Below are 24,991 nucleotides of genomic sequence, written 5' to 3'. Positions count from 1 at the left end.
TTTTCACATTGAATTATTTTAGGCTACATTGAGTATACAGCATGATGGAGCAGAGTGGTTGCTACCCAAGCTTCCCAAGCATTGTGGTCAGAGGGATCTTTTTTTCTCCTGATTTTGCTTTTCCCTTCAAAGCATCCACCCCTTGACCTATGCTATATGGTCAAGAATTACTGAAGTAGAAGAAATGGTCATAAACATTCCTGGGGATTAAATGCTGTTCAACCATGTTATTTTCAGATAAGTTCCCTTTTTTGTGAATTGTCTGATAGACATGTAGTGGAGCTCTGGTTCGCCTTTATTTCCTGGGGATGGGGTCGACCTCGTTTGCTTTATTTCTCTTGTGTGGTTCAGCATTCTCCTGATCAATGCTCTTCCCTGTCTCTCTTGTCACCTATCCTGTCCTTTGTCGTGCGTTGACTCGTGACGACTCTCTCTCGCACTTGGTGATGATGATCTCTTGTGTTCCCTTGTTACCGTGACCTCTGGGTCCCTGTGCCCCTTTGTCTGCTGTGGTCTTGGTCGTCCCGTGCCCTCCAGGCTCGCGTTGGACGACGCCATTCGACACAAGCCGCTGAACATGTCATCCCGTTTTTCACCCAGGGTGGCAGGGGAGAATGACTTCCTTCAGACTGTTATAAACAAAGTCATTGCTGCCAAAGAAGTCAACCACAAGGGCCAGGGTATGTATGCTATGGTTTGTTTCTCTACGTGTCCATTTACATGAACTTGGGAAACATGCTGTGTGGTTTGAATCTTAATTTGATGATGATGATGATGATGATGATGATATTGATATTGATGATGGTGATGAAGATGACAATAGTAATCTGATAACGGTGGTGGTGCTGACAGTGATGGTGGTGGTGGTGATGGCGTTGGTGGTGGTAGTGGTTGTGATGGTGGTGGTGATGATGGTGGTAGTGATGGTGGTGGTGGTGATGGTAGTGATGCTGATGCTGATGGTGATGCTGATGGTGATGGTGATGGTGGTGATGATGGTAGTGGTGATGGTGATAGTGCTGATGGTGATAGTGCTGATGATGGTGATGGTGGTGATGCTGATGCTGATGGTGGTGATGCTGATGGTGGTGATGCTGATGGTGGTGATGCTGATGGTGGTGATGCTGATGCTGATGGTGATGGTGGTGATGCTGATGGTGATGATGGTAGTGATGGTGATGCTGATGGTGATGATGGTGGTGATGGTGATGATGGTGATGCTGACGGTGATGGTAGTGATGATGGTGGTGGTGATGGTGATGATGGTGGTGATGGTGATGATGGTGGTGGTGGTGGGGATGGTGATGATGGTGGTGGTGATGGTGGTGATGATGGTGGTGGTGATGGTGATGATGGTGGTGGTGGTGATGGTGATGATGGTGGTGGGGATGGTGGTGATGGTGATGATGGTGGTGGTGGTGATGGTAGTGATGGTGGTGATGCTGATGGTGGTGATGGTGGTGGTTGTGATGGTGGTATTGCCGATGCTGATGGTGATGATGATGGTGATAGTGGTGATGATGGTGGTGGTGGTGGTGGTGATGGTGGTGGTGATGGTAATGGAGACAGTGTTGGGTAACAGTGTGCACTTGTTGTCCCTGGTGTACGGCCTATGAGGCTTTTCTTGCTGATCACTTTTGTAAGCATTGCTAGAGCCAAGCTCCTGGATGAGAGGAGAAGGCTGAGTAGGATACAGTGAAATGTTTGGAAAGAGCCCAGAGTTGATGGGACTGGAAGCAACTCCTCTGTTTGCCTTCCTCAGACTTCTCTGGCCATCTCTTCTGTTCAGAACGCTTGGATGGCTTCACAAAAGAATAAAATAACTGTCCTCTGCCTGTGATTTCACCTCGCTATTTAGATACACAGAGAGACTTTCAGCACAACTCACCTCCCCATGTGCTCTTCTTCTTGCTGGTTTTCCCTTGCTCGTGTTGTGAGCTAATAATCACTGCCACATTGTTTTCGGGGCTCCCCTACCCCATTCCCCTGAGAAAGTGGCTCCGTTTGTAGCCCGATTCCCCTTCAGGTTTGCAATCGAGGGGATTTCTCCTCCCCCTCTCCCCGGCCCGCAGTCATCGTTTTTAATTCCACGCTGACAAGTTTCCCGGCGGCTGACCTTCTGTTGGCAGAGCCAATGAATCAGTCACCGTGGGCTGGTGACAGCTGGCACTCGGCTGGCCAGGAGGGCTGCTGGAAAACAAGTGTTTACTGAGGCCCCGCCTCCAGCTGGAGGGGAAGTCACCTTCAGAGTCGCTCCAACCTGAGGCTGCTTTTGGCACCAGTGGGAACATCCACTTCTCAGTCCTTGATTAGATGCAGACTTACCTTAAAGTCAGTAGAGCAGAGGTGAATAGACCTGTTTCATTGTCTAGTGACCTTCTGTGACTAGACTTTTAAGAAACAGCTATCTTGATTCACTTCCCATTGTTGTAAGGGAGAGTGTGAATCAGGCCTGAAGAATGTTCGAGAGGAATTAGCTGCTCCTGTCCCTCTGCAGGGACTTTTAGCTTTCTTTTGGTATGAACCACCCCCCTTCCCTGGAAAACAGCAAAACAAAAACTGCAACCCCAAACGTTAATGAATCGTGGCCTCTGTAGACAAAGAAATTGTCAGCTGACCCAGGACTCATCTTCTCATAAATTACCAGCCCTCCCAATTTGCACTTTAATTGAAAACCACGGGGAGATCCAGTTAAAGCTGTTTGATTGGAGCCACTCTCAGGCCCCAGGCTCCAGGCCCCAGACCCCCAGCTCCTCTTGCAAAGTCATTGGAGTTTTGGTATATTTTTATTACTGAGTCACGCAGGAAAAGTGGCCGGCCAGCAGGAACTTGCTTGGAAAGAGGACCCACGGCCCACCTCTGTCAGTCCCACTGGTATTGTGGCCAAAATCTGTCACAGAGTTGGGCTGATGCCAGAGGCCCCCGATTCCTTGAACTCCGAGGGGAGGAGGGGTGCTTTCAGGTCACAGTGAGAACTAAGTGACAAGAACATTGACTGTTTTCGGAGGGACCATTGGTGCCTTCCTGAACCAAAATGCCCTTGGGTCGCATTGCAAGCTCAGATTGACCTTGAACTGGAAATTATGGAATGGGCTTTCTCCAGGGCTCACTCTCGGACCTATTTCAGTGCATTCCAGGGAGAGCTGAGAGGGCCGGGGCCCAGTGAGTACGGCACGGAGTGAGCTGCTAGATTTGCGGGGTTTGCCTAGTGGAGCCCCATGTTTCCATCCATGGTGACCCATCAAGTCACAGTCAAGTGCATGGAGCCATGGAAGGGACTTGGAGGGACATGGCCTGTCTCTTCTGAACTGCTTTCCAGGCTTTGACCTAGTTTAGGTTAACATCTACGTGTTTACTTGTCTCAGTTGACAACAGCTTTTATATTTAGCCCAAATTATTCTGAACCCTGAACCCAGAGGTGCTGGGTGTTTTATGTGGACAGTGAGTCCTCATACACCCCCACACATCTGCTCCTATTGTTTGAAATCCAGCGTATGCTAATTCCTTTCATGTGTAGTTACTCCAGTTAAGCAAAAGTCAACCTAAAATGCACTTTTCCTTTGAAAATTGGCCTCATTTCCTCCTCTGAGCAAAGTGTTAAACCCAACATAACTGGGAAAATTTAATCTCTGTGTTTAAATTATAGCAAATTGTGTCACCAAGTTACTGGTTTATCAGCTAGTTGCACAAGCTGGTACTTGTGAGAAAGAAAAGGTGTTGGAAAGACATCTTTAGTTTTACTCTCTTAAATAATCATCTCATCACATCCTGCACGTCCTTGAAAAGTGTCTTCAGGTTAGATTTATTCTGGGGATATTCCTTCCTTTGGGAGGTTTTGGGACTCATACTCCTAAGATTTAGCTGTATCCTGGTGTCCCCAGCAGGGCCCAGGTTCATGTCAAGTGCAGTTCAATTCCCTTTGCACTTCTGGGAGTGTCCCTTTTGCTTGGTGTGCTCTCCTGGAGGACAGAGCCAGGGGTTAGGGGCCTGGCACTTCAAGGGTCTGTTCGCTCACCTATCCTACAGGTCTGGAGCTGCGCCAGCTTGTGGTGCTTTTGTGTGAATTAGAAAGAGAGGGTCTGGCCTCTGGGTGAGCGGGGAGATGAATTGCTACCAAGATACACAGCTTGGATTTAGCTCCCACTTGCCTTTCTTTGCTAGTTGCCTTGTGCAGTGCACATCCTGAGCAATGATACATGTGTCCCTGCTGCTAACCCCTGATGACTCTTCACAGACCTCTTTTTATTGGTTATGCTTCTCTCCAACCGCTTCAACTCTCCCTCTCATGGTCTGGGATTTTATATCTTGAAAAGAAAGAAAGGGGGGAAATATAGAAGGAAAGAAAAGGAAACAAACAAATTCTCCCTCTGTCTCTGTGTATTGACTCTCTCTCGACCCCACTGTTGATTTCTCAGTGGAGTCTTACGCCTGCTGATGCCTGCTGTCCGCCCTTCATCTCCTGTTCCCTGTCTGTCCTTCTCCCAGCAGTGCTGCCCCCTCCTCCCCCAGGAGGGCTCCTGCTGAGGCCTGCCCTGGTTGCCCAGCGCGGCAGACACTCTGCTGTTCCCGGGCTGCATTTTGTGCCATTAGTTTTCCTCTTCCTCTGCCCTCTGCTTTCCGTGTCCCTCGCTGACTTCTCTTTCCCTGTGTGGCCTCGCGACGTCAGCAGCTCTCCTGGGCACAGGTCGGGCGTCTTTTCACTCTCCCCCCTCTGTGCTCTGACCCTTCAGGACGTCTCCACTGGGATGCAGGGTGTGCCGGCACCTGCTACATCATGCCCACGACTGTCACCACCTCTGAGAGCCACTCGCCCTCCACCTCTCCTTCCTCCACTTCTAATGTGACCCCCACGCTGCTCACAACATCCCCGCCCCCAATGTTGAAGTCCCACCAGTGTCTGTCTGGGCTCCTGCAGTGGTCTCTTCACTGGGGTCCTCACCTAGATTCCCAGCTACCCAGTCCCATGTGGCCACTGAGTCCTGTCAGGTCAGACTCTGGTCAGACTGCTCCTCCGGGCCCTTTGGGGGGGGCCACAGCTCCTGCCACAGCCGACAGGTCCCAGGGGTCAGGTCTGTGCTGCTTCCCCGGCCGCATCTCACACCTCTTCCCCCTGCATCTCAGGGCTCCAGCCTGGAACCGCCTCACTTAGCATCCATTCACCCCTCACATCTCAGCTTGATGTTCCTTCCTCAGGGGAGCCTCTGTGACGCCCAGGAACGCAGTCTCCACGTGTGCTTTAGAAAGTTCTTTGTAGGCACGAATTTCACAGAGAGACACCGTTGGTGTCTGGCTCACAGAATAGAAGTGAGCCCCTGGCAGTGATGTAGTTAGTGTTTGCCCTGTGTCTGCAGTGCCCTGCGTGTGTCTGGCAAACAGTGGGTGCCCATTAGGTACTTTTGAATACATCAGAGGGACTGTCTAGTTGGCAAGACGAGAGGGGTTTCACCAGCTGGTAAAGCATAAAACGTCATCAGTGACTGGACTTTCTCAGCGACAAGTCGTGTGAATCTTTGTAGAGGACAGACGAGGGGGCTGGAGGGGGAGGGGTGGGGCGTGAGGTTTAAGCAAGCAGAGCGCTTGCGGCAGAAGCAGCCTCAGGTGTGTCCCTTGTGTGTCCCCATCAGCTGTCTTCCAGTCCTGCTTAGAGTGAAAGTTGTCTGTGGACAAGGTCTGTGGTTTTCACGTTTTATTCTACTGAGTGCAGCCTGCTGAGCTAAGCGATGGTGAGTGGTCCCTGGAAGCACGTGTCTAGAGGAGGGACAGCTGGACAGACACACAGACACGCTTGTGCACGCACACACAATAGTCATGTAAGTGAGGACTGGTACCATGTTCTGATGGGCAGGTGGGGTACCACAGAGCTGAGCGAGGAGAGAAAGCTGGCCAGGCCCCCGAGGTTTCCCCCGAGGTCCCTGACCTGCCACCTGATAGAGATTCCCCCTACCCCCACCCTGGAAGGTGCATCCTTGAAAACCGCTGACAGAGCCAAGCAACTTCTTTGTCTCCTGCCTTTGACTTTGTTAAATGTCGGTTTTCTTCCCACATACTGTTTGCTGCTCCAGGAGTATTTTATACAAAATGCGTCAGCTTTGGGAGGGCAGGGCACACAGGCACACACAGCTCCCAGGGTCACCGTGCTCTCTCCCGGGCATCCTCATGTCTTGTTTGGAGGGTTTGAAAGCCTTCATTTTCCCCCTTGGAGAAAGAAGCTGAGCAGCGGCCAGAGCCTCAGTCATTCCTTTACTGTGACATTGTGAAACCGAGGGACTGGGCTGCCCTGACTGCCGCTGTCCCAGTCGTGTGGGTGGCCCACTGGTGGCCCACAGCCCTGTGCTCTGCAGCTCCGCTTCCTGAGAGCATGGGTGCCGCTGAGACCTGGATACTTTCACGGGTTCGTGAAGCTGTGAATTTACCTCCTTCACCCTCCTCTGCTGGCATCTTTCTTGGGAGAATGGAAAATGATAGCCTTCTCAGTCCCCTCCCAGAAAACTGCTACCTTCTGATTTATCTTCAATGTATATTAACTCAAAAGAGTTACCCGCCCCGGGCAGAGGTAGCACTAACTGCTGTTACATCCTTAGACTCCTCCAGTGCAGGCTATGCATCCCAGCGAATCAGAGGCAGGTACCTCCCCTGTGCCAGGCGCCGCTCCTCTGGCCCTTCTCTCTTTCTCGTTCACCCACGCTTCCTCTTAAGGCATTGTGTTGTGAATTAAAAGCTGCTCATTCATTGAAGTTGATTTCATGAAAACTTCTAAAAATGTACAAGATATAAAGATGTACAAGATAACACGTGACTCATGCATCCATTGCTGTTCTAGGTTTGTGGGTAACGTTGAAATTACTTCCTGGAGATATCCATCAGATTAGAAAAGAATTTCCTCATTTGGTGGACAGGACCACAGCAGTGGCTCGGAAAACGGGGTTTCCGGAGATAATCATGCCTGGTAAGAGTGGATGAAGCCTTTAGCCCTTCTGAGTGTGGGGTGGATGCTGCCGGCATTGGGAGGGTTTATGTAGCCGGCCGCAAAGAGTGACGTTTAGGTAGGAGTTCAGGCAAGCAGAGGGTTGAGGGGGTGAAGCCCAGCATGGCGATGGGTCCTTCCTCTAGGCAGGAGCTGCAGCCAGCGTGACAGCTGACCACCGGGGGTCAGGCCGAGGGGAGGAGGTCTCTCTTGGTTATAATAACCTGGGAGGGCTGGTGTGGAACGAGTCCTTGTGATACAGTAACAGGGACAAGGGGATGAAATGAGCATCGGCCAGAAATCCAGCCCTGAGATGGTTTCTGTCGCCTGCTGGGCAACATGCCATCATGATCCTAAGCAAACCCACTGCTGTTCCGTGTTCCGCTGTTGCCCTTAATCAGGATGCCTGTGATTTGTCTTCTGCCCTGTGGTGTCTGGAGAGGAGAATGGACGTCTGACATCCCACTTACCCTGGCTGAGAGGACTGAGTGCGTTTGGTCGGGTGATACTTAGTAATGGGATAGAGGGTGATCAGGCGGGGGACCGTTTGGAGAGCTGAGCAGAATACACTTTTAGGCTGGAGGACTGGACTGACTTTGATAGTTGCGTAGGACTGAGGTGACTCCTTTACGATAATAATGTAGGTTCACGTTGATGGCCCTGGTCCTACCTTATGATCCTATAACAGCATTCGAATTATCCAGAACATGTTCAGAATGAAGGGACCACAAATTGGGTAAATACACCCTGTTATGTTCCAGGCTTTGAAAAAAGCTGCCTGGGTAGGTTATGGGTTAAATGTCTGTCCGCCGCAGTGGTGCACCGCCTTGAACCCCCTCCCCTGGCCCCAGACGTGAGAGTTCAGGCTGGCATCCCACCCCTTGTGGTGAGTCTCCCCTCTGCCCCTCCCTGGCCCTGGGCAAGTCACCCGATCTCTCTTAGCTGTGGTTAATGAGGGCAATAATATTTCCTACCTACAGATCTGGTTGGAGTTAGGATGCTTTAGGGTGTAAGTAACAGAAAACACAAGGCCAACTCAGTGGCCACACCCTGAGGATATCTGCCAGTCACGTGACTGAGGAGCAGAGACAGCGCCTGCTGTCGGGTCAGCCTGGACCACTGGCTCCGATTCTCTTCAGCCTCCTCTGCTGAGCTGTCTCATTTGCATATTGATTTTATCCTCTGGGGACAGGTCCTGCTGGCGCCCCTCTTATTCCCAAATCTCAGTGTCCTGATGAAGACGACACGCTTTCCAACCAGTGTTTGTAAACAAGGAGGCCAAGTGTCATCCGGCCTGGACGGCTGAGGTCCCCTGGGGACCCTGGACAGTGATGGGCCGGGGTGGTGACATGCGCACATTGGCCACCAGGATCTCTGGAAGGGGTCAGCTCCTCCCAGCTGAAAGGGCTGTATGAGGGAGACGTGGACACACTACACGTTTTGATCAAAAGAAGGAAGGAGGAGCAGAAAGTGACAGCCCAACGCAAAGGCTGCCGTGGGGCGAATGCACAGCTTCCAAGCCTGTGAATGGTGACACCTGGCACCTGCTCAGTGTGGATGAGTTATCACACTCTCGTGGCCCCAACCCAACCATGGGTTTTAAGCTTATTTAACTGATAATGAGATCCCATGTTAAGGTTAATCTGTGATATTTACATATGACTTCAGTTTCCAAATAACATTTGTCTTAATCATCTGATTTGATTCTCACGAGATCTTGGGAAGCCTGTGAGTCTTTATCCTTGATATCCGTGGGATACTTTTTTGGTTTGCAAATAGTGCTTCCATTTATAATCTAGCTTGATTCCATATAAGGATCTTGGAAGCCTACAAATTGGTGTTGAACTAATTCCCATCAAGATCAAGCCACAGCCTCAAGTCGCATGGCTGATGAGCGGTGGAAATGGGGCCACACCACCCGATGGTCGGTGCTTCCCTGCAGCCTCCAGCCTCCCGGTACAGGGCTTTGCTGTATGGTCACAGGGAGAGCTGGCCACTCAGTGTGCCTCCAGATTATTGCTTTGTTTATTTTAGGGCATTTTAGGGACATGTTCTTTCTCCTCCCTCTGCCTTTCAGGGCTGTTGTGGGCCCTGTCTACTCTGTTAAAATCAATAGGAAAGACATCTAACATCGGCTAGATTGAATGTAAGCCGGTCTCACCTGTAGTGGGGGAAAGCATGACATTCAGCACCTTAAGAAACGATGGAACATCTGTTGCACGTATGAGTCAAGTCTGTTCTATATGCAGCTAGTTAGCTTGGACTTCCTAGTGGACGTATCATTTGCATTTGGATTCGAGATGCAAGTTTATAGACGAGGACAACATCTTTGACGTCAGGCGTTTACCTCGAGTGACCTTAGGAGGTCCTCATGTGCAAAGGGAGATCTGGGAAACTTCTAGTTCACGCTGGTTGTGTCTCCCTTATAAATGATAGACTTAACAAGTGAGTGTAAATCTCTAAAATAATCTCATGATAGATGCATGGGAAAACTGTACAGCTGACCATTGTTCTGGCTTGTTCCCTGTGCTAAGTCGGGGCTTGGGGTTTCTGGAGCGAGCAAGCCCAGCCTGAGTGAGTCCCCCACATTCTCTGTGGCTGAGTGACCGCTGAGAGGCTGTAAGCACAGCATCTTACCCTTGTGGGGGGGGGGGCACTCAGCCCCCTGTCTTCAGCTGCCAGAACCTGTGCCTTCTTGTCACGCATGTTTATGGAGACGTGCATCTCCTTTGCATAGTGGGAGAGCCGGCTGTGTCACCATGGTCTCCAGTTCTCGTACCTTCTCATGACCATTGGAAATCCTGGTCCCTCTGAAGGGTACTGACAGGGAAGCAGAGTTGTCTCCTTAGCTGGGAAGGTGGCTGGAGGCTTGGATGGGCCACCTGTGTCATCTTCCAGCTCCTTCCTCCCCAGAATGAGAAACTTGTAGCTTGGGAGGCATTCACTGAGACCCTCTTGTGAGTGCCTTTTGGGGGTATTGACCGCCTTTAAATGGGGTCTTCCTTCTGGGCTGGAGTCAGGATAGAGGCCACAGGAGAAGGAGACCCTGAAGTTCAACCCCATCCCTGCCCAGCACGTGCTGTTTCCCTGGCTGATGAGGCCGTGTGAGGCTGGTGGAGCCTTTTTTGATTATGGTGTTGGTGCTTTGGTAGAATTTTCAGGCGGAGAGATTGTACAGGCTACCCCACCTTATCGGTAAGGCCGTTTAGTGGTAAGTGGCCTGGGAGGTTAAGTGACTTGTCTGAGGTCACGCAGCTAATTAGCGGCAGGTCCTGGACCAGTAGCCTTGCCTCCTGCCCCCCAGGCCCTGTGCTCCATCCTCCTTAACTTCTCCGTGGTCAATATCAGCCATCGCAGCCCTGCTTCTTTTCCAGCAGCTGCTGTGACGGTGGCAGCAACCCACTGGGATTATTGCAATAATGACTTTTAAATGAAAGCTTAATTTAATAGTTGGATACATTAAAAGCCAGAATGGAGCAGTCTAGAAAGCAAAAGAAAAACAAGAAACCAAGGGGATTTTTTTTTCTTCCGGGATCCTTGTTCTTTGCCCAGAGCAGGTCATTTGCTGCTCTTGACAACATGGTTTCTGGTGTTCCCCGTGGGAGAGCAGGTGTGTCAGGCGTGGGAGGCGGCCAGACAGACAACAGAGCAGCCAGGATGCTTCCTCTAAATCATGTTGCTAACGAAGCTTGCAGAGTTTTCCCAATCGGACCATTACCAGGGGCTTCGTGTGTTCTCAGTAGGAGGAAGCGTCTTGAGCTCATTTATTATGTGTGTGTGGTGGTTTTGTGTTTTTTTTTTGGCACAGTTTAAGGCCCATCTCACTTGAAAATGTATGAGTCTTTTCTTCTCCCTGTGGCCCCGTTCAGAATGCTGACAGCCGCCTGCCCGGAGGAGAGAAGATCCTTTGAAGAAAGTTTATCTCTTGACCCGTCCCTAGTCCCTGATCCTAGGTGTCAACTCAGGACATTGGCTTATGGTTCAAATACTGCTTTTTGTTCAACTCCTTAGTGGAACGAAAAGGAGGCCAGGGTCGCTGGTTTTCCTGGGTATGCCGGTGGGTGTCGTGATACTCTTTGGGTACTGAGACTCAGATGACCACGGCCATGCCCTAACAAGGGGCGGCGACGTGAGCTGCAATGGGCCGTGGATGGTGGGGGGGGCGGGGGCGGGCAGGGTCCTTGCAAACCCACCGACAGCTCTGAGCTGCTCCGGGCATGGGCGGCCCACGAAGTGTAGGAGTTCTTCCGCGCACTTGAAGCACCAAGCAGCTAATTAGGGTCCTTGACATTTTCCTCTTTCTTGCAAGCCTTATGGCAATGATGAAAATTGCCTGTCATGCCATTAAATGCCCAGGTTATTTTGTAGAAGATAGTTCATAATCATCTAATACAGTATTTATGATACTCTGCTAGGAGAGGCAGTGAGTTAGACAGTTGGGCAGAATTCACGGTTACACTATGAATAATGGATTGATTTTAAAGGTGTAATTTTTTCCCCCAGGTGATGTTCGAAACGATATCTACGTAACATTAGTTCAAGGTGATTTTGATAAAGGAAGCAAAACGACGGCAAAGAATGTTGAGGTTACAGTGTCTGTTTACGATGAAGATGGAAAACGATTGGAGGTATTTATTGCCGCAGAGTTGAACTGTGGTGTTTAAGTTTTACTTCCCAAGTGTGTACCTTGGCTCTGCTACAGAATGCGAAAAGCCACAATCTCATTTCTAGGGAAGAACGTTTGCTTTTTCTTCCTTTCCTTCCCTTGCCCGAGAGGGCTGGTTTCCACCGGGTCCCGGCAGCCGGCCTGTCTCTGGACAACCCCGGGGTCCTGACCACCTTCTTTTCCAAACTCTTCTGGGGTCCCCCTTGCCAGTGTAAACCCGAGGCTCAGAGGGTGAGCGATCACGTTAGAAGTTCAGATACTGTTATTAGCATCTTCTGAGATAGATGGAAGCTGGGCCCTGGAGAAATCAGTCAGCTTGCTCAAGGTCAGAGAGCTCGTAAGAGGTGGAGCTGTGTTGTGCATCTGGGCCTCTGACCTTGTGCTTTGCTCGGTGGTGGTTACCAAGACCTCCTCCTGTGTAGTCACAGCAGCCTGCGGGCGTCCTGGGAAATGCTCAGAGGCTGTGGCTGCCTCTGGGGACCGAGGCCGAGCCTGGGCAGGACCCTGCCGGCTGCCTCTCTGGACTGTGACTGCAGCCTGGGCTCCCCCGGGCCTGCGTGGCTGAGAGCCCTGCCCTGTGAGTGCACCTGAGGCGCAGCTGTGCCAGGAGGTGGGTGGCATCCTTTCTCTCTGGGTGGCCCGTGCCCAGTGTCCCTGCCCTGCCCTGCCCCTGGGCATTACCACTGTCACGCTCCTTAGAGTCGAGTGGTCAGTGTCTGGCTGGAGGAAGGGGACGGAGTGCTATCACCTCCTCTCCTTTTTGGTCTGTAGCCCTTTACTCCGGCGGCCAAGCCAACCAGGCGGCTTCCTGCAGGTCCCAGGTGAAAGTTACTAGGGGTCAGGGTCCGGAGGATGGAGGACAGTAGCGTCCCCGTACCGCACAGCCATCAAGATCTGAGAGGTCTGAGAGCAAGGTTTCCTGGTGGCCGCGGGCTCCAGCCAGACCTGTCCTGCCCTCTCTGGGAGCGTGTTCCGTGGGTGATGGGGCTGTTGGTGTTCCTGGGGTGCCTTCGCTCCTTCTCCTGGCTCAGCTCACGGGGGCAGGGGTGGGAGGAGATGGATGCAGCCTCAGGCTCTCTGAGGGCTGATGCGAACTCTTTGTGCCTCTCTTAAAGCATGTGATTTTCCTGGGTGCTGGTGATGAAGCGATTTCGGAGTACAAGTCCGTGATTTACTACCAAGTGAAACAGCCGCGCTGGTTTGAGACGGTTAAGGTATCATTGACATAGTTTTTCTCCCACAGGGTTGATTATGAAATGCTCATTTGTATCCTGAAGAGGTCCCCGCCTCCCGCCCAGCCCGGGGCTGCTGGCCGGTGGGCACCCTCCGCGGGCCCCGGCACTTTCAACAAAGTCGTTCAGGGTGGCTAAGGAACCACGCTTGTGTTTCTTGGACTTTACATTGACTTCATCTCCTTTTGAACATAAAAACAGGACTTTCCTGGAGACAAATGACAGCGTCCTTTAAAGATAGCTGTCGTCTTTCGCTTCTCGGGTCTGTTTTATGTGTGGCCCGCTGCCTGTACGCCACATGGAAAGAAATAGAGATGGCAGCACGTGGAGGACATCGCTGGGGGGACGCATCCTGTTCCCGCGGCCTTGGTGCTCCGAGGTTCCTAATGGAATGCAGCCCTCGACACCCCCACGCCGCCCACCGTGGCGACCCAGCCCGCAGGCCGGGGCTTGGGTTTTGGGACACCAGGCCAGCGGGTGCGCTGGAGTACAGGTGTTAGCTGGGAGATGAGGGACAGTCTTGGCTTAAAGGCAGCACGTATTAAGTCTTTTTGCTTTTACCGTAAGTCACAAGAGGACCGCCTTCTGGCTGTAGCTAAGAGCGGGTCCCCACAGCTACAAGGGAATACAGGCACCTCTGAATCGGGGCCAAAAACGAAAATGGCAGCTTTTAAAAATAGACTCTTCACAGTAAGGATCGGAACGTTTAAAAAAAAAATTCAGCTGCCTCACCCAGTCTGCTTGGCATCCTGGACAGTATTATCTGGTGTAAATTTTCAAAAGGCATTTGCCGTTGGGAAAATCACATAGAGGGATGAGGTGTACGGTATCTTCACCTGCGGTGCAGAAGTGTGTAGAGTGGCCCAGGGTGCCTCCAGTGGGATGAGGGCGATCGCGGGAGAAGATGCTCGTGCAGGCGCCCAGCTTCCCTGTGTCTCCTGCAGGTGGCCATCCCCATCGAGGACGTGAACCGCAGTCACCTCCGGTTTACCTTCCGACATAGATCGTCCCAGGACTGTGAGTAACCACACGCTTCGTTCTCTCCTGTTTATCATGCACTTATTCCGGACTGTTCCGGACTGTGGCTACCGTGACACAGCTTGGCGCCCACGCGAACCCACTGCTGTGAAGGGCTGTCCCCTCCGTCTGAGCCCATCCCAGGAGATCTTCGTTGTCTGCTCGAATTTGTCCAATGAGGTGCCGCTCCTTCCCGCTCGCCCCTTGGGCTTCCTCTTTTCCATTTGCTTTGTGATGCTGTCCCACCCATCAGAAAAGTCCCCGAGGTGTAACACCTAGATTTCAGAAATTGCTGGCTTTGCTGGCGACCGCTGGTGTCTGGAGCTCCGGCAGACCTTTTCTCATCCACGTTGGTGCTGCCTTGGCCGTGACGTCAAGACTCCGGGAGGGAAGAACAGGTGTTCGAATCCCTCACCTTCCAGGGGGATTTATCATCGATGACTGGAGTTTGTCTCCTCACGTGTGTTGAATTCATTGTCTGCTAAGGACGTAACCCTCTGCTGGACACTAAATACGATACCACAGGGGAAGATACGTCCTGGGCCCTGCCTGGTCTGTATCCATCGGGCAGTGGGCTAAGATTCGGGAAAATAAGGGATACTGAGAGTTGGCTACAGTCGTATGTGCGGCGGCATCAAGGGAAGGGTGGTCTGGGTGGGCGTGTTTGTCACCCACGACCCCGCGAGGGCCAGAGCCACGCGGATAGGGGTCCTCAGCCCTGGCTCTGTGTCTTTGCAAATGTTCCGGCCTGAGGAGGGGAACGCATGGGGGCCTGGGTGACCAAGCTAGGTGGGGGCTGCCGACCCCTCGGCACGATGCCGGGCATAGAGTAGGGCTCTGCAGGACCACCGCTGCTGTGATGACGTGTCCATCCTTCTTCCTGCTCCTGGGGGCCTGCCTGACCTCTACCCTCCCTGAGGTGTGGAGCCCGCAGAGGAAGGGGTGCAGGAGAGCAGCTGGGAGAGTGAACAGAGGCTTGAAGTTGGGGTGTGGCGACCCCCCATGTGGGGCCAGTGAGAGGCTCTGAGGAGTCGGAGAGGCTCGAGGTCTCCAGGGCTGGGGTGTGGAGAGCGTGACCATCAGCCTGATGCCATGCTTGCGTGGGGTGAGGCTGGGAGGTGGCTGAACCGGGCGGTCTGGAGCAGCGTGGGGTCCCTCGTGGTGAGTGGGTGTGTGGAGGTTGCAGGGGCGGGGGGAGTGCTATAGAACATCATTCCACCCTCCTCTGGTCCCAGCATTTAAGGGGGCAGCTAAGAAGGGGTCAGGGCTCAAGCAGAGTGGGAGGCGCCGGGTGGAAGTCTGGGCAGCTTGGAAAGCAGTGTCCACCTCATTTCGGGCCAAATCCAGGCCACCAGGCCGTGGGGTGGGGTCTGCTAACTGTGCACGGTGCCCCTGGATGGCTGGGACATGGATGGGTAGGAGCACCTCTTCCTGCATGGTACCGAACGTCCGTGGTGCTCTTCCTCTGCTCCCGGTGCAAGTGTTTTTACCATGTTATTTAGTGGAGTCCTCCCCGCGATGCCGTGTGGTGGGGTGTCATCAGCGCTTCCTACATGACAGATGAGGAAACGGAGGCTCAGAGACCCCACCGCCATGGCCCAGAGTTGCCTGATGGTCAGTGGAAGAGCTCTGGTTCCCACCCCGGTCCTTATGCTGCAGGGTTATACACCCTGCCTTTGGGGAGCGCCGAGGGCTTTGTTTAGCGCCTGCTGTATACGCAGCTCATGGAGAGCGTTCTCCTCTTGCCAAACTTAGGTTGGGTTGAGGCCTGAGATCAGCTCGCAAGAGACAAGTGCAGAACGGCGGCCTGGGAGCGCCCCGTGCGTGAGGCGGAGATGTGGGCTGAGCAGTCAGGCGGGTGACGGGGGGAACTGGGGGCAGGTCTGTCCTCAGCCACGTCCCGGAGGGCATGGTGGGCCTGGCGCGCCGCCCACCAGAAGTTGCAGCGGGTGGGAGTGGGCTGCCGTGGGGGAGAGGATGGGGAGCCCCGCTGCAGAGCAAGGACAGAGTTCCAGAATGCACCGAGGACTTGTTTCAGACGCACGCTCCCCCTTTAGAACCAGCTCATTCTCTCTAATTAATAGATTACACCAGGGCAGAGGGATCTCTTCGGTAGCATTTTAATTTTCAAAATCCTTGTTTTTCTTGTCAGTTTTAAGTACTCATTATAGACAAGATGCTATCACCCGACCTACCACGACACATTTGCATAATTAATGAAGCCTCCCCGGCCACAGCTGGTGGGGTTTGGGGAATGAGTCGCGCATTACAAATGTGAAGCTGACGATATCCCGAGCTGTCCGCTGCCAGGGTGATGGGGGCCACTGGACCTCTGCTGTGGCCTCGTCTGCAGACGCTCTGGGTCAGAAATGGGAGGAACGGAGGCCACACTGCACCCCCTCCCTGCTTTACCCCTCGTGGAAACCAGTGATGGGATTTCTCACGCTGGGATCTGCCCTGGGTTTGAGAAGTTTGGTGCTGGTGTGACCACCTAACACTCTTCTGCAATTTGTTAGCAATTCCAGTCGCATCAGCTGATGTTCTACAAGGAGGCAGGCAGATGTGTGTGCCTTCTGGGGCTGGTCTGTCAGGAGCTGAGTTTCCCTTGCTGGTAGGGGGCTGACTGGGTGGGGCAGCCCTGCCCACCCTTTGGGGCACGTGGGCTTCTCCTGTGGCCTCTGACGCTTGGTAACTTTGTTCTCTGCCTTGTAAGGCTGCTGCCAAGGATGTAACAAGTGCAGTCCATTCCCCATGTGAAGATGCAGAGTATTAATAAAAGGCGCTCTCTAAAATTTTGTGCTGTGTAACAGTAGCAGCAAGGGAAGCTGTCTGCTGGTAGGTATGGTCACGTGTCCTGAACCGCAGCTGCTTTCACAGAGACGTGTTTTAATTCTCTTTATATCAGCCCAAACTTAAAAGGATCTCTTCTGTCTCACGTGAACACTGTTTTATGTTTTCAAGGATCCTTTCACAAAGTTAACTTTTCAGTTCCAAGGGTACATATTTTTCGCTTTTATCCCCTCCCTTTATCTTTGGTTGGTCAATCATGCACCCATCTACTTAGCTAGCATTTATTGAGCACCTACTGTGTGCAGGCTCCCCATGGATACAGGGATGCAGAGATTACTGAGATGTGGTATCTCATACAGTGGCATCTTAGAGTAAATATATTGAGCCCCTGACTCAAGGTGGGCAGATGTATGCTCTTCGATCTCTCTCCTTTCATCTCTAAAAAGAGAATCTGGGATCTATAATTTAAAGGTATTTTCTAGCCCCAAAACTCAATGTTTCCGTGCTATGTTCAGCTTGCATCTTGGAAAACTCATCACAAACCCATTTCTTCCGTCCAGACTCCTCACCCGTCTCTACCTGATCGGGCACCTGCCCACCTTGGAGCTCTCCCTGCCCGCCACTCACCAAGCCACCCTGGCTTTCAGCCCTCAAGCAAGCCGGGCCAGTCCCACCGGAGGGCCTCTGTATGTGGCCATCTCTTTTCCTGCAGGGTTAGCATCTTGGATCATATGTCATCCGTCTTCTCAGAGAAACCTTTTCCAACCATCCAGCTGGGTGGCCCCTGTTCCCATCATCACGCATTAATGAGCCACCAACTTGTGTTTTCTTTGTTATCTGAGAGGACTTGTTTGTCGTCGTCGTCCCAGCTACAGCAAATATTTACTGAGACCCGAACATAGAGCAGGCGCTATTTCATGCACTGGGGAAATAGCAGTGAAAAAATACACAAATACGTGCAAAAGCCCAGTGGGTGAAGCTAACAATACACAACAAGTCCACCCCCCCCCACCCCCCCCAGGCATGCACACACGCACCCTGCAGGCTTGGTCATCTGCTAGTGAAAAGGACTGTTGTCTTCATCTGCTTGGGCTGCCGTAATGAAACACCACAGACCGGGTGACTTAAACAGCAGAGATTTACTCTCTGACAGTTCTGGACGCTGCAAGTCCGAGACCGGGGTGCCAGCAGGGTTGGATTCTGGTGAGGACCGTCTCCCAGGTTGCAGAGCGCCGCCTTCTCGCTGTGAGCTCACACGGAGGAGGGCAGTGCTGGTGTCTGTTCCCCTTCTTATAAGCGCACCTGTTCTGTGGGGTCAGAGCCTCATCTTTACAACCTTTTAGCCTTAAGAACCTCCTTATAGGCCTTTTCTCCAGTACAGCCATGTGGGGGGTTAGGCTTCAGCATAGGAATTTTGCTGAACAAAACAAAACATAACAGTTCAGCCCACAGTGACTGTGAAGAACAGTCTAGTGGCAGGAGTGGGACCCGGGTGGGCATGGGCTCTTCTAGGCAGGCTGGTCATCTCAGAGCAGGTGACACTTCAGCAGAAACGTGAATGAAGTGAGAGGATGAGTCTCACATGCAGATTCCGGGGGAAGAACTTTCTTGACAAAGAGAACGAAGTTTCACATTCGGGTGTTTAGGCCACCTGTGGCTTATGTTTGTGGAGGGTGTGAGGTGAGCATCCAGGTGTTTTGTTTTTCCCTGTCGACAGACTGCTTTCTCAGTGAAGGGTCTGCCCCTTCCGGTGGTCACTTGCGGTGGCCGGTGTTTTCATGCCCTGTTTGTTCCCGTTGGTCTGGGAATCCCTGTGTTAAAACCATACCATCTTCATGGTTACCTCTTCCTAGTTACTCTTGGTTTTTAGTATTGCAGGCTTCCCTCCACATTCTTCTTCAAAACCATCCTCCTATTCTTGGTCCTTTACTGTAGAATCAGTTTTCAAGTTCCACGAGGAAACTCTCCCGTGAGACTTTGATTGGAATTGCTTTGAATTTACAGGTTAGTTTGCACACAGCTGATCCCTTTATGATAAGTGAATGTTGTCTGTATCTCCGTTTGTTTATGTTTGCTTTAACATCTGTCGAAACAGTTTTGTAATTTTTTCTGAAAGGCAGCCCTCATAGCATTTTATGATGTTACTTTTGTCAGGACAGCAGTAGAAAATGATTATTGATTTCTATTGCAGCTAAGGATAAGTCTGAGAAGATATTCGCACTCGCTTTTGTAAAGCTGATGCGCTATGATGGGACCACCCTGAGAGACGGGGAGCACGATCTCATCGTCTATAAGGTGCGCTCTTCTGTGGGTGCAGTGTCGCCCATGTTCACTGTTGCAAGCCTTTCTGGGCTTCCTGGCCTGAGCTGACATTTCCATCTTTGTGAGAACACTGCTCTCGAGCAACATTTAATTATGCAAATGAACATTTCAGACGACCGGCTTTTTAGCTCTTCCTAAGGAGAGAAGCTGATACACAATAACACATTAAGTGCTGTTTAAAAAAATACTCTGTGTGAAGGTGAATTCATCTACAGGAATAAGGGAAATCATTAAAATAAGCAGTTTAGCACCAGGAACTCTGCTGAATATTATGTAACAACCTAGACGGGGAAAGAATTTGGAAAAGAATAGGCACACATATATGTTTAACTGAATCACTTTGTTGTACACCTGAAACTAACAGAACATTGTTCATCATCGATACTCCAAGATAATGTAAAAAAAGTTAAAAAAATAAAGCAAGCAGTTTAGCAAATGAGAAAGAGCAAATATCACGATGGTTAAAAGGATGAAGGATCATGAGGGGGAGAAAAAAATTGCATGCGATTGTGAGTTGCACTTGACCTGTTGTGGCGTTAAACCTGCAGGCAGAAGCCAAGAAGCTGGAGGATGCCGGCACGTACTTGAGCCTGCCCTCCACCAAAGCCGAGCTGGAGGAGAAGGGCCACTCGGCGACCGGCAAGAGCATGCAGAGCCTCGGAAGCTGCACCATCAGCAAAGACTCCTTCCAGATCTCAACGCTCGTGTGCTCCACCAAACTGACCCAGAACGGTGAGTGTGGGGGGTGAGCTTCTCTCCTTCCACCCCGTCTTTCTCGTGCTCCCTGCTGCATGGAGGAGGCTTCCTTAGGTCCCTGAACCCCGGCTGCGGTTCTTTCACACCTTCCCTCCGTAGTGGCCTGTGTGGATGCCGAAGAGCTAGGAAAGCAGGAGGGGGTGACACTGTTCTGCTTTGAAACTCACATTCTGATTTTACGCTAAGGATGAACCTTAAAGACAGATAAAGCAGTGGATTCACTTTTTTCTTTTTCAAATAGAGTACGTTCAGTCTGCCCTTCACATTTGCAGATGTGAAGCCTCGGATGTGGAGGGCCGACTGTATTTTAGTGCCACCTTGTTTTTATTATTATTTATTTACTTAGCTGCATGGGATCTTCGTTGCTGCATGTGGGCTTCTCAGTGCAGTGGCTTCTCTTGTTGCAGAGCATGGGCTCTAGGTGCATGGGCTTTGGTTGTTGCAGTGTGCAAGCTCAGTAGCTGTGGCGCACGAACTTAGATGCTCCAAGGCATGTGGGATCGTCTCTGACCAGGGATTGATCCTGTATCCCCTGCCTTGGCAGGCGGATTCTTAACCACTGCGCCACCAGGGAAGTCCCTGCCATGGACTTACTTTTCAAAGCTTTTTGGCCAGGGAAAGGGAAGAATCCACACAATTTGGAGTCAGACCAAAGTCCTGAACTTGAGCCTTGGCCCTGTGCTGATAACTCTGGGAATGACCTTGAACTAGGCTCTCTGAGCTCATTTCCCTCATCTGTACTCTGGCTGTAATGCCTGCTTCAGAGGGCTGTCTGAGGGCTACAGGAGCTCTAGGGTGTGAGGCCCACACCCTCTTGGGTCTTCCCCTCTCCCATCTGCTCATTGAGATAATTACCAGTTGCCTTTTGTTTTAAAAGTTGGTGTTGATGACATTTCTAGTTCCCTGATGGTGAGATAAGGTGCTCCTTGCTGATGTCCGGCCGAAGTGTGGCCTTAATGCAGCATTGGATGGTGCCCGGCGTCCCCACGCTGGGTGGCCAGGCTGTTCTGCTTGTTCCCACAGGCTTGTGGCCTCCCTGCAGCGTGGCTGTCCAGCTGGAGGCACTTCTGATTCAGAGCACACCGTCTGGTCGAGGCAGAGGCGCCTCTGTATGAATTCTATGCTGAAAAATCGCGCTCCCCGCATATGACAGCCTCACAGCTGTGCAGAGTGGCTTTATGCTCTCTTGAAAGTCAGCCTGAAAATCCAATTTTTTCCTCTTCGCCACCCGACATGCATTTTGATCATGAGTGCCTCTTGCTGTCATGAATCATGTCCCCAGGGCTTGTCCGTAAAGCTTGGCAGTAGTCTGGGTGGGCCCAAGGGACAGTCATCATTTGGATTTTAACAGGATAAGCACAGGACAGAAGTAACCCCATCATCTGGAAAGCCCTGTGTGGTAGCTGAGAGTGTGCTGGTGTCGGGTGCACGGGCCCCATTCAGATTTTCACTGCCTGCTGTCTCCACCCTGTTGTGCTGGGCTCTGCAAGCTATGTTTTCACTCCATTTGTCTCATGAGTAAACTGGGGGAGGGGGTGGCACGTATTTCAGATGCTTGAAGGCCATTTGGATACGTCTTTCTCATGTTACCTTCATCAACGTGGAGTATTATGGAGTCTCCCAGCCTGCGGTCGGTCATGCAGTAACCTCCGTGAGCAGATGAAAACCCTTCCCGGGGGCATTGGGTTCCGTGCCTGCATGGGGACGGGTAGGTTACACAGGAAATTTGCAAGTTTAGTGGCCAGGGAACATGCTGTCAGCAAGGCGGGTGCTGGTTTGAGACCAGGTTATAGAGAAGATGACCCCGTAGGGCAAATGTTACTCTCTGGATATGGCCCTGACGGTCCACTAGCCTGTCAGCTGGCTCCTCCTTCTAGGGCCTCATTTAACTCAGGGCAGCCTCTCCAGTGGGCACTTAAGCTTCTGCGGTGTCTTGCCACCTTCACTGTGTAGGAAGCCACCCTCTTAGATACGGGGCATCTTCCAGAAGCATGTTTGGAAGTTGTTATTTGGAACTTGAATATATTTTCCTCATTAAAACAGTGTGTTGAATAGCAGTTAGGTTGTGAGGCCCAATCACAGAATCCTTCTTAACCCACAGATCCCTGGAGTGGATGACTGTGAACTAGGACATTGGCAAGGTATTAAGTCACAGTAACTTCGCAGGGAGATGAGTCTCACCTCCTCTCACCTCCAAGTTCTTCGAATCGCACCAGACGCAGGGTAATCCCCTCCCTGGGACCAAGAAACACAGCACCTGGGTCTTGGCAGCGGCTGTTGCCAGGCAACCAGGAAATTCCGATGTGATGCAGCTCAGGAAGAGTCAGGGGGACACATCTTCATTTCATTTCACACCAGCCAACGAAGTCGTTCATTTCACACCAGCCAACGAAGCCTCTTTTTGGGGTGGTGGCGTGTCAGGTGTGTGCAAGATGGGGTTGCCCCAGTTGGCATCCGGCATCGAGTCCCAGATTCTCAATGAGGAAGTCATTTTTCTGAAACTGTGATTTGTTGCCGCGAAGTTCCATTACTTAGGGAAAAGCGGTGGCTGAATTATTCATCGAGGTTTGTATTAAACATCTCTGTTCTCAGTGTGATGGTGGATGCTGTGGAGGATATAAAAAGAAGCAGGAGAAGTGGTTCCTCTCCTCCATCAGCTTACAATGTCATGAGAGAGACAAGTCGTGAGACAGGGCCAAACAGCAGTGGCTCCCTGGGAATGAGAGGGGACAGAGAGGGCTGGGGTGCTGGGTGAGCTCCCCCTCCTCAGCGGTGTTTGTCCGCTTCTCATTTGCCCAGCTGTATCTTTTCTCAAAAGTACAGCACAGAGGTAAAACTCAGCCTCCTAATCCAAAGGGCCACTCACTTTGCATGAATGGGATCCAGAGTATTAACTAGTCTCCAACAAAATGCTGGTAACTCTTAGAGGAGGTGGAAAGCTCCTTTAACCCTGGGGCTGAGAGCGTATCTGGGCAGGATGTAGCCTTTCTTATGACTTCGCTTTCGCTTAGAAATTAAAACATGTTAACTTTCACGACAAATGGCTAAAGTGTTCGTCTCTTTGATGAGTGGTCTTCTTGCTGAGCATCACCCTAAGTGCTTCCTCCACACCTTGCCATCTAATTCTTGCACCAACCCTGTGACTCAGGCAATGCTGTACCCATTGTTCAGATAGGAAAACTGAGGTGAAGGTACTTGCCTAAGGTCACATACAGGTGGCATGTCCCAGTGGCGTTTGAGTCTACCCTCTACACATTCCAAATACACTAGGATGCTGTCCCTTTTGCATTTGCCTGCTTTGTAACTCTTCCCTTCATCAGCTTACCTGGGGGTAAGGTCATATAAATGAAAATATGTGTCTGGTGGTCATAACCTGTGTGCCTTTTGTGTGGTTTGATTTTTAAATTATATTTAGTGTCTTGTGTTCACTGAAATTCTACCTATTGCCAAAATTATATTTTTCTTTTCAGTATTAAGTAGGGTTTTCCTTATGGAGACAGTTTCTGTAGCTCATTTCCAATGAGCATAAACAGTAAATTCGATGTGCTTTGCTAATTGTGTTTTTTCATCTAATGGGATATTAATGTGACTTCAACTGAAGATTGTGTGGGCCCACGTCTTTTCCTAGAGATGTTTTGGATTCTGTCTTCGTGCCTTAAACAAAATCATTTCTCAACATAGTCTTCCACATTTAGTCTGCAAAAACCAATACATTCAACTTGTGATTTTTCTGTTAGAAAACCAACATAAAAACTCATGGAAGGGCCAGGCCTTGGTAAAGGTGGCAAGCTCAGTGGTCTCCAGGGCCAGGGTTCCTGTCTCCTTTGGGGACTGGCCCCTTGCATTCTCAGTACTTGAATTTGCATTGGTTATTTTATACTGTTTTATCTTAAAAATTAAGAATCTTATTCCTAACCAGGAGAAAACCACTTGGGAGAAGCTGTCAGGCCAGCACTGAACGGCCAGCAGCCTCGCAGGCCTGCTGCCGTGCTGACCTGCCTTCTCATAGGTTGGAAAGGCCGGTCCTTCTTCCTTGGGCTCCCAGATGCCTTTTTAAAGCTTCCACGTGGAAGTCCTTTCATGGTAAACGTAGTTGGGAAATAATCCAGCCACACTGGGCGTCAAGGATGTTGCTAGAAAGAAAGAACTATTTTGCTGATGAACATTTCCAAACAGGCTTGGTTTTTCTGTTGAAAAAATTATGAAGAGGCCCTCATGAGATGCGTGAGTGAGGGAGACCGGGTGCTTGCTGGGAGGAACTGACGTCTGTTTCCTGTTTGCAGTGGACTTGCTGGGGCTGCTGAAGTGGAGGTCCAACACCAACCTGCTGCAGCAGAACCTGAGGCAGCTGATGAAGGTGGACGGTGGCGAAGTGGTGAAGGTGACGGGGCTCCCACGCCCGTGCTGCTTGTTCTGCTTGTGCTGCTCTTCTCCTTGTGAACAGGCGTAGCCGCGGCCTCCGAGGCGCTGCGGGTTTGCTTCCAGATCACTGGGAAAGCGCGTCACACGGAGTTTTTGGTTCCCAGTGTGTATCAAAGTGACGGTTACACTGGGCAGTAGCCTACTGAGTGTGCCGTAGCACCAGGTCCAAAAAAAATATGTACGATATAAGATGGATAACCAACGAGGACCTACTGTACGGCATAGGGAACCATACGGAATATCTTGTAATACCCAGTCGTGGAAAAGAATCTGGCTTTCCCTGCTACCCGGACAGGGGTCGAGAGGCATTGTTCTGCATTCCCATCGTAACTTAAAGGGAAACTTTCACCGTGTCTGGAGCCCTTCATGTCCTGCAAGTGAAGGAGGAGGATGTCCTTAAATTCCTTGCAGGAGTTTTAGTTGTAAACAAAAATGACTAAATAAAATATCATTCACAGTTAAAAACAGAAAAAGAAAAGAATCTGAAAAAAATAGGTACATATAGGTATAACTGAATCACTTTGCTGTATACCTGAAACTAACACAACATTGTAAATCAACTATACTCCAGTTAAAAAAAAAAAAGACCAAAAAACAAACAAGGGACTTCCTGGCGGTCCAGTGGTTAAGACTCCATGCTTCCACCGCAGGGGGCGTGGGTTTGATCCCTGGTCGGGGAACCAAAGTTCCACATATCTCATAGTGCGCAGGGAAGAAAAATAAAAAACAAAAAACAAAAGAAAAAAGAAAAAAATTTAAACAAAAGAACGCAAACAAGCAAACAAAAACTCTCAAAATTAGAAAACCATGCCCATACTTTTA

At 50.9% G+C, this 24,991-nt stretch overlaps 1 protein-coding gene across 4 annotated transcripts in view; it reads left to right on the top strand.

The window, feature by feature from the left end:
- The window catches only part of DOCK1 (dedicator of cytokinesis 1), a 520,609-nt gene that overhangs the window by 83,911 nt on the left and 411,707 nt on the right, over positions 1–24,991 (top strand). For 3 of the 4 annotated variants that reach the window (XM_057736108.1, XM_057736105.1, XM_057736107.1), the window contains exons 12-19: positions 538–680; positions 6,821–6,946; positions 11,468–11,592; positions 12,746–12,844; positions 13,807–13,879; positions 18,861–18,964; positions 19,540–19,723; positions 24,031–24,128. In XM_057736108.1, coding sequence (XP_057592091.1) covers positions 538–680; positions 6,821–6,946; positions 11,468–11,592; positions 12,746–12,844; positions 13,807–13,879; positions 18,861–18,964; positions 19,540–19,723; positions 24,031–24,128 — 952 coding nt within the window. The remainder of the gene's footprint in view (positions 1–537; positions 681–6,820; positions 6,947–11,467; positions 11,593–12,745; positions 12,845–13,806; positions 13,880–18,860; positions 18,965–19,539; positions 19,724–24,030; positions 24,129–24,991) is intronic. The other variant, XM_057736106.1, reaches the window with a different exon arrangement.

The sequence above is a fragment of the Hippopotamus amphibius genome, chromosome 5, assembly GCF_030028045.1.
Source record: "Hippopotamus amphibius kiboko isolate mHipAmp2 chromosome 5, mHipAmp2.hap2, whole genome shotgun sequence".
In the NCBI taxonomy this organism is placed as follows: domain Eukaryota; kingdom Metazoa; phylum Chordata; class Mammalia; order Artiodactyla; family Hippopotamidae; genus Hippopotamus; species Hippopotamus amphibius.
Note: the sequence above shows the minus strand (reverse complement) of the source record. Positions and strands in the feature narration are given on the sequence as shown.